The sequence below is a fragment of the Sinohyriopsis cumingii genome, chromosome 1, assembly GCF_028554795.1.
Source record: "Sinohyriopsis cumingii isolate HCF-2022 chromosome 1, ASM2855479v2, whole genome shotgun sequence".
Lineage (NCBI taxonomy): Eukaryota > Metazoa > Mollusca > Bivalvia > Unionida > Unionidae > Sinohyriopsis > Sinohyriopsis cumingii.
This window is the reverse complement of record NC_142961.1, coordinates 120,560,813-120,572,820: the sequence shown is the minus strand read 5'-3', so window position 1 is coordinate 120,572,820 and position 12,008 is coordinate 120,560,813. Positions and strand designations below refer to the sequence as shown.

Genomic DNA, 12,008 nt, shown 5'->3' with positions numbered 1-12,008 from the left:
CTCAAATCTGTTCCATATCAGCCATCTTAATTTGACCCAGAACATCCATTAAATGAATTATGTGAAGTAAGGATAATATAAGTTTATAAGTCTCTAAAGTTCTTTTTTCCTGCCAATATAAGAGTAAGCTTAAAAGAAGGGTAGTTTGAAAGACTTTAAGTTGAGCGAATGTATATATATATATATATATATATATATATATATATATATATATATATATATATATATATACTCAAACTTAAGATGAAAATAAACACATTAGATTGAAATATGTTGAGCCAATCGTGGTAGAAAACGTCCGCTGATTAAGACACTTCTGCTCATCACAAGACTGCATACTGGGTGAGAGTTCTTGTGTTCTTTTGAGCCTTAAATATAACGTCATAACGGTAATTTATATTCGTCCGTCTTAATGAGGAAAGGATCACCATTGATTCACGAATATATTGCATTCATCTGTATTCTAGAATCATTGGCTTCGTGTCAGTCGTCAAGAAAACCCAGGGATCGCATCTTTAGAATGATCTTTAAGTATGTATCATTTTGTTATTGATGAATTATATTTTGCACTTTCTTTGTATTATAGTGCTTAATCACATCTAATGTTGTAACATTTTCTATAGACTGGTTCTCTTCCCTACAGTTTTTCTAATGTGATGCTATGTACAACTAATTTTGTCCTTGCTTATCTACACTGGTTCTTTTCCCTGCAGCCTTCGAAGATTAAGATGCGTGTTTTATATAAATACATGTCTGCTTAATGTGATATATTAATGTGATATCTTAATAACTAGAAGGTGATTTATATCGATGTGACTGAGATCTAAAACTATAGAAATAAGAGAAAACTCATTGTGTAAAAGACTTACTTGGATAGCGTTAGTCAAAATATTACAATTTGCTGCATACTTGAATAGAGAATAATATTCCTACCAAAGCAGGTTTTGATGAGCACTACTGTCGGGATGGATATGGTGTATTTACACTTTATTTGTGTCCCATCTGACTATGTGAAACTCGGGATCTCGTGAAAACACGTTTGTGATCGTAAAAACATTCTGGACACAACTCGACCATGTCCAACAACGTGTACTTGACTGATACAATATGTGCTACCCGAAGGAGTAATATTAGCTGGTACAGAATTCTGACTGAAGTTCGTTGAAGACAAGGTACATTTATTTGGTATGTCAGTGGCATTAACGTGTAATCAAGCACGATAGGTGTTTCTGGAAAACTGATGCAACTTTAAAAATGAACTTGAAATGTTAAACAGGTTATGTACTTCCAAACACTGTATATGATTCTGCTCAATTCCTGTTTAGACAATCGTAGAGGAAACGCTCTAGCGAAAATAAGACTATAATTTCGAGTACTTCTCATGCCAAGAAATGGTTTCGTTAGCCAAAATTTTTGGAACATTTATATTGTTTGCAGTCTCCTTTTTCTTTGGACTGTTTCCCTATTTTATAATTAAATGTGTCTGCATACGAATCAAGGGTTCGGAAAACTATAAAACCTTTCTGAGCATTTTAAATTGCTTTTCCGGAGGTGTGCTCTTTGCCACAACAATTTTGAACTTGCTTCCAGAGGCATTAGAAATAATGGAACAAGTTCTACATGAGGTGGAGAAAAGAGGGTTTAACACGCAGTTTAAGAAGTACCCAATTACGGAATCGCTACTAGGAGTAGGCTTCTTACTTATTCTCCTGATTGAAAATATTGGGGCTGCGTGCTGTGTTCAAACATCAAATAAACACGGGGTGAAAGAGACACTTAGTAAGCAAGAATCTGATGGAGTCAAAATGGCAATAGAAATAGGTAAGGAGATGAAAGCTTCAATTAGGAAGGAAAGAAGCGAAGAGGAAATTAAATCTATCTCAGAGTACGAAATGGAGACAGAATTTACCAACACACAGGAAATCGCAAACGGATCATACCAATTTCATGGAGTTTTAAACGGAACACATGTGGGCCCCTCTCTTCGAGAAGCTGCTTCAACGCCTTCTTGTAAAATCTCTAATCAAAGAGACCATGTCAAAGATTACGGAACAATAACGAAAGACTCCAACAGCGATATCATAAACTTTCCAGACCATGAACAATTGTTGGAAAGTGATGATAATATCATATGTCAATCCTCATTTCTGACTAATCTTACAAAACTGCGGACGGTAATTCTTCTTATCGCTCTCTCCGTCCACATGGTGTTTGATTGTCTGGCATTGGGACTTCAGAAAGAGGACTCCAAAGTCTGGCGGCTTCTAGGAGCTCTTGTTATTCACAGAAGCATTGTGTCGTTTAGCGTCGGAGCAAAATTAGTGGAAACGATTCCATCCATGGCGATTGTTTTGGGGTTATTGACACTCTTTTCAGTTGTTTCTCCTTTAGGATTAATTGTAGGAATGGTAATTACCTCTGCAAACGAAATAGACAACCTTTCTAGTGACCTTACCTTTGCCATATTACAAGGCATTGCCACAGGAACGTTTATGTATATAACGTTCTTTGAGGTTCTCTTTCAGGAATTTCCAGGTACTCGAGATCTACGAAAAGCTGTGGCGTTAATTGTTGGTTTTGTGATTATTGCGGCGGTGAAATTTTTAGATAAGTACTAATAAATTATTTGAGTGTTAAAACATTGATATTATAGTAAAGACATAAGCATTGGATTCGTTTTATATTGTTAAATTAGGACTCTTATTAACTTGTTAAGCACATTTTCTATGGCCGCAAGGTCCATAACCTTTTGTCATATGAAAAGTTGTAAACATTCGCAAAGCTTGAGGTTATATTGTTTAAACTCTATAGGTAAAATATATTAAAAATGATATTGATTTACGACAAAATATAAATTGTCAGCTATTTAGTTTTGCTTTCTTTTGAGAATTTTTCTTTGATGCTGTTGTTATTATAACAGTGTTGTTGTTGCTTTTGTTGTTTGATTGGTTTATGTTTTGTTTTATTTCTTTTGTTTGTTGTTGTTAACATGAAGTAATTTTAAGGAAAATAACAGGCAAAACATTTTTTTCTCAATTGGAACATGTCATTTTTTTCCGATTCCAAATTGCTTACTGACCATTGGTTTTCCCCGTTTTCGAACCATTTATGCCTATTATTACTTTTAAAAAATCAATAGTTGCGACTAATAAACGTGTATATTGTTGATTACGGGAAAATAAACCCAACATAAAAAAATGGAATTTTTACATCACATTTTCCCCGTTTCCTTAACAGGAAAAGTAATTTTTCCTGTCACTATACCTTCTTCAAATGTTGAACAGTTGTTGCTCGATGGTTAGTGTTCCTGTCTCGTGATCAGAGGAATGCGGGTTCAAATCCACCATTCGGATCAGCCTGTATTGGCGATCGAGGTGTTTACCCTGAACAAAACACTTGACGCTATTTGCCCAGGTATTACATATATTTAGTGTATTGTTGTACCGTAAACCACCAAATCAAACCAAACCGTTATCTTCCCCCAAAGCGATAATATGCTTTCTTCCTTCATCTGGTTTTTGAGGGTGCTTTTCCATAGTGTATAACCGCTCCGTGGCCTAATGGTTAGAGCGTTTGCCTCGAAAGCGGAAGGTCTTGGGTTCGATCCCAAGTCATACCAAAGACTTACAAAATAATACGACGAGCTGCCTCGCTTGGCGCTTAGCATTATGAGGTTAGTGTTAGGACTGGTCAGCCTGGTGTCAGGATAATGTGACTGGGTGGGACATCATGCTACATGTCTGTGGCATGATGCCCCATTGATAGACATCGCTATAAACTGTCACACTGCAGACATCGTAGCAATAAGAATGAAAAAATTGTTAAAGCTACGTTAAAAAAATCCAAATCACACACACATAGGATATAAAGATATCTTTGTAATGCACACGCATTTGTTTATATTGATGGAAAGAACCAGAAACGAAGAAGCGTTTATTTATTACAATTTTCTATTTCGAACTAAAAGGATTAATATTTTAAATCTGATAAATTCACAGTGAGGGATTATGTATTCCAAGGTTTTGGTTTATGTATAACTTCTGCTCTTGTCTTATATGTTATTGGATGACACCAAATTTGACATGCAGGTCTGTAACTGCGGAATCTTGGCTGATTCAACTACTAAAGTTTTACTGAGTTACAACAGGTCTTTCGTGATAAAATTTTTGTATTTGCACACTGTGGTTTTCCCCTAATATGACACATTTGAGCCAAATTTGATATATACTTTTAATTTTTAACCCTAAGGTATGTCCAGTTTTGTGCAATCATGATCATTATTAAACTAAGGAAATATTTTGAGTACTTACAATTTACGTTTGATTAATTTTTAATCAATGTTTAAGATCTCGTATATCAATCATATTATTTCATTATGTTATTAAATATCTCCATCTAAATACATTAATTTATCCGAAAATCGTTGAATCGGTAAACATTTCTTATAAGATTATCGGCCATTTAAGCGAATATTCAGTTTTCTTCATCAGGACTGTTCAATATACAGATTCCTCGTTATCAAAGTCCCATTGCAACAAGATTACAAAATTATAAATAGCTAATTTTCCATTATTACTCTAATTGTTATGAATGGACCGAGTTTTCAGAAGCATAATTTGATATTGATTGTGACGTGATTCTGCAGTGAAATTGGATATCGATCGTCACGTGATACCGATGTGAAATGTTTCATACATCGGTAAATTTGGGGACTGTTTTCGGTTTCCAAGCAGTTTCCAACGAGCTTTAATCTGAAGCGTTGCATGTAGTCTTTCTGCCATAATAATCACAACAGCAAGTCACCCCCAACCCAATTTTGAAATCCTAGATAAAATCGCCGATTAGAAGTTCAGACTTACTAATCGTGCAGTCTTCGTGCACTACAATACTTGAAAGGGCATGCTTTGGGGAGTTATTGCACTTTCCCTTCGACATGTTTGACCAGCTTTCTATTGAAGGACATGTTTATTCGTAACGTAAGGAGTGGGGCTATCCCACAAAGAAAGGTCACAAGTTTGCTTTTGAAAGATTGAAGATGGAAGATATAACAAGAAATGTTTAAATAACTGTTGCCGGACGTACAAGTAAAGTTGATAAATCCAAAAGCCTGGTTTTAAAAATTATATCGAGTGATAAAATTTTCGCAGATCACTGATGCGAGGCGATCTGTCTTATCTATAATACCAGTAACGGCCTTAGCAAACGCGGGGCCCGATTTGGATCAATTTAGCTGGGTTCCCTGTATTTTCAAGTTAGGCCCCAAAGGAGCGCGGAATTTGGAAATGAACTTTTAAACAAGTTTTATATGATATCTAACTTAAAATTGTCTTCCATCGCTTTTAAAATTACTTTTTCTCTATAGATATATATTTTTAAAATTTACTAATGCGTGGGGCCCATGTGAGTGCGCGCGGCCCGATTGGGTCAAATCGGTCCAATCGACCTAAGACTGGCTCAGTATAATACCATATAAGAGTCGACGAATCTTGGTTAGAGACGTATTCTGATGCAAGATGAGGAGACAAATAAACAAAAAGTAACAAAAATCGCACTAGCTATAGTGTCTAATATATTCACACTTCAAGAATAACATTATCAAACTTATTGCTTAAATATCTTACTAGATTTGTTACATTTAAGGTAGTTTTTACTCAAATTGAAATATTTACATTGTATTCTCTTGTACATTTTCGGTAAAACAAAACTGCCTATGAATGACAATATCGTTCGAAAATTCCCAATATGAAAACGAAATATGCAAGCTTGTTTCCATTAAATTTATTTGTCCGAAGCCAATATCCCTGTGAAAAAATTAAATCTTCCATTGAACATGTTTGCTTCCATCATGTTTGTTTCGGAATTTGATAATTCAGTTTTCACGAATGTCTTTGTTACCAGAGTTGCCTGAAGATATATATGAAGATAGATTATTAGGAAAGAGAGACAAATGGATGGAGTTCAGGTCTCTCCATACTGCTGTCCATCGTAATTTAGAACTGTGTGTATCTTTCTTTGCATCATCTTAATATTAATCTAAACAAAATCTTTAACCCTAAGGAAGTTTATTATCGATGTAAAATGGCACATGAACATTTTCGACATGCTATTTTAAGAATAAAGCGCTTCTAGAAGCGTTGAACTATCACTGTTTTTCTATATTTACATAGTCAAATAAACAAGGGCATTTCCCATAAATTGCGATTTCAATCAAGTAAGGGAAAATTTGCAAACATACACGCATTTCATCTTGTATAAAATGATATATGGACAATTTAGAAATGCAAATAGTACTCATAAATGAATATTATTAACCCCATAAAATTAAATGAACAAGGATAAATAAAAAAAGACTGCACACTTAACATAAATACATGTTTCAGTTCTGTCGAGAAGGCGTTTGCATGAGTAGGTTATAAGGTTATCATACGAATACATGTGTAGAAGGATATACGTGATACCTGCACACAGTAGGGTCAATCTGAAGTAGACGGTTAACCTTGTACCACCACAATCACCATCTATCTAGGCCTATCTGGATTCACATTTCACGTAGGAATAGTGTGACAAACACTGCATGTTACAAATGGACTTAGGTGAACCAGTACTGACTTTGATGTCGCTTCTATTTTCATTTAAGAAACTCTGGTGCAAACAAAAAAGAGCAGTAACAACAACAAAAAATACCCACAAAAAACAAAAAATGATTGGCAAGAGTTTATAGTTCATTCAAAATTGATTATTTGATCTTTTGTTTCCTTGAGTATCGCACGACATTTCAAGCATTTCTACTAAAGAAATAAACATCCCAGAACATATTATCGAAAAATGACTTAAATTAGTTTTCTAGTAGTTTATTACGTTAAAGATGGTGGAGTCTACATGGATACACTACGCGTGTGAAATGCTTAGCACCTGCTAAACCTTTTGTAATTGTATCTTTAAGAGTTGGAATATGACTGTGAGCCACTGTAAATATAATGACCACTACAAGACCAGAGGGAGAGGTCAGACCCTCTGGTCCGATATGATTTCATTCAGGATGATGGGGAACCTACGATCCTTTACATGTTGCCTACAAACTAAATTAAGCCGCCAGTCAGTGGTTGTAAGAGTTCAACAACGTCTTAGATGATTTCATGAACTGATTTGTTGTTTCACAACGCACGGGGACCGCTCCGGTGGTCTAGTGGTTAGAGCGTCCGCCTCGAATGCGGGAGGTCGCGGATTCGAACCCCGGCCGAGGCATACCAAAGATTTATAAAAATGGTACTAACAGCTGCCTCGCTATGCGCTCAGCATTAAGAGGTTAGTGCCAAGACTGGTTGGTGTCAAGATAATGTGACTGGGTGGGACATCCTGCTACATGTCTGTGGCATGATGCCCCAGTGCTAGACATCACTATGAACAGTCACACTGCAGACATCGTCGCGATATGACTGAAATTGTTAAAGCAACGTTAAAAATCCCCCACCCACACTCACAACACACGGTATAACGACAGGGTTTTAAAAGATGAGGAAATGGGAGTAAAGTGTGTTGCCTGCACGACGCACCACAGTAGCCGAGCTTGACCGCTCTGTAGGACGAGAAAGAAATGAATTGTTTCACATGGATATGTTGGAAGACGGATAATCCATTACGTTATATATACTCGTAGTATTAACAAATACCTGGCTTAATATGTGAAGGATTTATTCATCTGGAGAACAGTACTCCCTCTTACTATGAAGTAAAGAACGGAGTAAATGTCCACAGAAAAGAGTTCATCATTTGAGAGAGAGAGATAGAGAGAGAGAGAGAGAGAGAGAGATTTAATTCTGTTCATGGTATATCTAGTGCGAAAATCTAGTCCAGTTATATTTCACATGAAGCCTAGGTAGTGTCTGGAAATAAATTAGTAGGTGTTCATGCAGTTTCACATAGCAAGTGTGACATTTGTTGTTGACCCCAGCACATGTGGAGCGGATAAAAATCGAAGCGTGTGATAAGATTGCCTTTGTGGGATATGACAGAATTCACATTTTGTAGTCTAGCCCGGGAAGCTATGTACACGTCCATCTGCCACCGCAAAGTTGTGCCGTAATAACTCATTTCTTTAACTTTGACGAAAGAACATGAAAATTACTGTTTGAAAGAAAAGACTTATAAGCTATGTACACGTCCATCTGCCACCGCAAAGTTGTGCCGTAATAACTCATTTCTTTAACTTTGACGAAAGAACATGAAACTTACTGTTTGAAAGAAAAGACTTATAAGCCTATATCAACCTATTTTAGATCTAAGGTCGAAAACTACAAAAGGAATAAAGAGAGTATAAAAACCTCACTCCGGTAGCATTAGTTAAATTATTCATTTATTTTTTTAAGGATGAATATCAAGAAATAAACACCGGCCGTAACCGTGTTTGAAGAGCACTCCTGTGGGTACGACTCTGGTAGAATAACCTTTATTGGTGTCCTATTTAACGCAGCGATACAGATTATGTGAAACCCTGGATCTTATCAAGTCATGCTTGTGGTTGTGCAAATTGTGATTCTAAACGCTGGTCATGTGCTACTACATTGCTGATAATAGTATGTGTTAACTAAATGAGTTGCATTAACTGGTATTGACTTCCGACTGAAATTCTTTAGAGTACTTCTCATATCAAGAAATGGTTTCTGTAGCCAAAATTTCGGGAACATTTATATTGTTTTCAATCTCCTTTTTATTTGGACTGTTGCCCTATTTTATCTTTAAATTTGTAGGGAAACGATTCAAGAATTCGGAAAACTATAAAACCTTTCTGAGCCTTTTAAATTGCTTTTCCGGAGGGGTGTTCTTTGCAACAACCATCATGAACCTGCTTCCAGAGGCATTAGAAATAATGGAGGAAGTCCTCCTTGAGGTGGAGAAAAGAGGGTTTAACACCCAATTTAAGGAGTACCCTATTACGGAATCCCTACTAGGAGTTGGCTTTTTCATAATCCTCCTGATTGAAAATATTGGGGCCGCGTGCTGTGTCAAGACATTCGAAAGAGACAATGTGAAAGAGGTACTTTGTCAGAAAGAGCCTCATGGAGTGCAAATGACAATAGAAATGGAGAAGGAAAGTCAAAGTTCAATCGATGAGATACACAGTTTAAGTGGGAAGGAAAGCAGCGTAGGGGAAATTAAAGCGGTCTCAGAGAACGAAACGGAGGCCGAATTTACCAAGGTACATGAAATCCCAAAGGAACCATGCCAACCAGATGACTTTTCAGACGAACCCGTTGCTTCCCACTCTAATCGGGAAGCTGTTGCAACATCAGCTATCCAGGTTTGTGATCATGGGAACAATGTCAGAGAGTACGGAGCAACAACAAAAGACTCTAACGACGGTAATAAAGACTTTTCAAACAATGAAGAAATCTTGGCAATCGATGATTCTGTCACTCGCTTCACCAAATTGAGGACATTAATTCTTCTTATCGCTCTCTCCCTCCACATGGTGTTTGATGGTCTGGCATTAGGCCTACAGAAAGAGGACTCCAACGTCTGGCAGCTTCTAGGAGCTCTTGCAGTTCACAAAAGTATAGTGTCTTTCAGCGCAGGATTAAAACTAGTTGAAACCAGCCCTTCCATTATTGTGGTGCTGGGTTTTTTGACTCTCTTTTCTGTTGTTTCTCCATTAGGAATGATTTTAGGAATCGTAATTACCTCTGCAGACGGAATAGACAACCTTTCGAGGGACCTTGCTTCTGCCATATTACAGGGTATTGCAACGGGAACGTTTATGTATGTAACATTCTTTGAGATTATCTTTCGGGAGGTTCACGAATCTCGAGATCTAAGAAAAGCTTTGGCGTTAATTTTTGGTTTTTTGATTATTGGGGCGGTGAAATTCATTGACTATCAGTAAAGCATGAATTATTTATGTTTTAAAAAATTGATTTATAAGCAGGGATACACGCTTTGGAATCATTTTGTCTACAAAATCAAATTTCTTTTCTAAGTTTTAAGCACATTTACAATGACCTCAAGGTCCAAGGCTATTTGGCATATGCAAAGTTTGAAAACCTTGCAAAGCTGGAAATGTTATTACTAAATTTTATCAGTAAGATATATTCAAAATGACATTGGACCGCTCCGGTGGCCTAATTGGTTAGAGAGTCCGTCGCGGGGAGGTCATGGGTTCGAATATCAGAAAAAATCTCTTCGTTTATTCACAAGGGCAACATTTCATTGGTTTCCCATATCGAACTGCCTCGCGACATTTAACATTTTGTAGCTATAATTACTTTGACAAAATGCAATATTTGCGTTGACAATGCTTTAATGCTCTGGTTAATTACACGAAAATAAACAGCACAGGAAAGAGGAAGGTTTACAACATTGGTTTTAGTTTTCCTAAAACGTTTTAGAACGAATCTACTTCAAGACAATATCATCTTTGTTTGTTCATTCTGTGGCTCGGTGGTTTCTCGTAGCGGACTCTATACCAGAATGATGAGTGTTCGAATCCTTCCACCAGATCAGCCTGTTGTAGTTACTGAGGTGTACATCTGAGCAAGACACTACATTGGTGCTCAATAACCTTCTTGTCTTGTGCTGTAAATTTGCAAAGCGTTTTTGTCTCTCCCACGATAATAGTTTGTTTTCTTCAATTGTTTTTAATGGTTTTTTTGCATAATGTCAACTACTTTCACAATCAATAAACATTAGTTTTCAGGATTGGAAATGTAATTAAAAGTGTTCAATTCAGATTTCGTATTGACATGCAGTCCTATATCTACTTAGTCTCGGTTGATTCATTGATGATGATTCCAATGTCTAGTTGTATTGTGTTATAGGTCTGTCGTTAAAATTGTTACATTTGCAAACTGTAACTTATCCCTGTTATAAAAATTAGAACCAAATGTGGCATAATTTTATTTTTATTTTTAACCCAAAAGAGTGTTCCATTTTCTGCAACTTAAACCTGGAAAATGTTCTTTTAACTGAAAGGTACATTTTCAGTTAAATCTGCAATCAACGTTTAAGACCTCGTGTATCTATCGTTATGTTCTTCCATAATGTTCAAACACATTTTCATCTGAATACATCTAAATCTATGAAAATTATTGCATCTGTACAGAAAATGTTTGGACCTTTTAAACGACTATACCATTATATTTATTACGGCCGTTCTAGATACAGATTGGGACAGATGCCCCTTTCACGGTACCATAATCAGTTTTATCAATAGCAATCATTTTAGATTTATTTCATCAGAATGGAACGTAAACATTTGTTAAAACGACCAATTTCGTTTCTAGCAATTTTCGTAGTATAGAATAACCTGGTGAAGAGTTAATCGTTCTTGCAACATCTTCATTAGAACAGCAAATATTGGTGTAAAAATGAGTCAGTGTAATAAATCAACCCTTCATATACAATACCATTCATATTCACTTTTTAATTTCATGCTGAAGGTATTATATTAAAAGCTTATTCTACTCAAAGAAACGTGCTCTCCTCTTAACATCCCAAATCCCAAATAATAACAATGTTGCTACTTGTAAGAGCAAACTATGTTTTTAAGTATTGTCCACCAGGAAATTGCTTCTCGATAGCTATATATCCTGTTATATAAATAATTTTTAATTTTTTTTTATAAAGGTAGGTATGAGCAGATCCAATTCGGCAAGACACACATTGGTTTAGTTGGACTTGTGCTTCATATCGGTTATTTTCTAATTGGTGGACCTGTTTGTTTAATTTTTTATATCTTTATTGATATTTAAAATTCAAAATAAGCTCACTAATGTTCAACATTTATTAGATTTAAAATATTAAGCACAACTTATTCTAGCGAATGAAGTAAAACAAACATTGCAGAAACAATTATCAACGTAACTGACATACAACAAAAACTGGAATAAACATTGAGACTTTCTCATTTTAAGTCAAATTCTATGATCACGAGAACCAATGCGCGTCTGTTACACAAACTCCTGACTGAAATACATGCATACAAAATAATATTTTATTATTTTCTAACCTATTTT

The 12,008-nt window shown here is 35.9% G+C and overlaps 2 protein-coding genes across 2 annotated transcripts; both read left to right on the top strand.

The window, feature by feature from the left end:
* Nucleotides 1-1,391: 1,391 nt before the first annotated feature.
* Nucleotides 1,392-2,618, top strand: LOC149807746 (zinc transporter ZIP1-like). The gene has a single exon (XM_089960086.1). It carries the CDS (start codon nucleotides 1,392-1,394, stop codon nucleotides 2,616-2,618), a length of 1,227 nt encoding a protein of 408 aa, XP_089816212.1.
* A 5,923-nt stretch (nucleotides 2,619-8,541) lies between these two features.
* Nucleotides 8,542-10,877, top strand: LOC149807745 (zinc transporter ZIP3-like). Its single transcript, XM_089944799.1, has one exon. The coding sequence runs from the start codon at nucleotides 8,654-8,656 to the stop codon at nucleotides 9,878-9,880; it is 1,227 nt and encodes a 408-aa protein (XP_089800925.1). The 5' UTR covers nucleotides 8,542-8,653; the 3' UTR covers nucleotides 9,881-10,877.
* Nucleotides 10,878-12,008: the final 1,131 nt, after the last annotated feature.

Excerpts from the sequence above, each read along its gene's own strand:
- LOC149807746 (XM_089960086.1), top strand. The coding sequence starts at position 1,392 with ATGGTTTCGTTAGCCAAAATTTTTGGAACATTTATATTGTTTGCAGTC.
- LOC149807745 (XM_089944799.1), top strand. The coding sequence starts at position 8,654 with ATGGTTTCTGTAGCCAAAATTTCGGGAACATTTATATTGTTTTCAATC.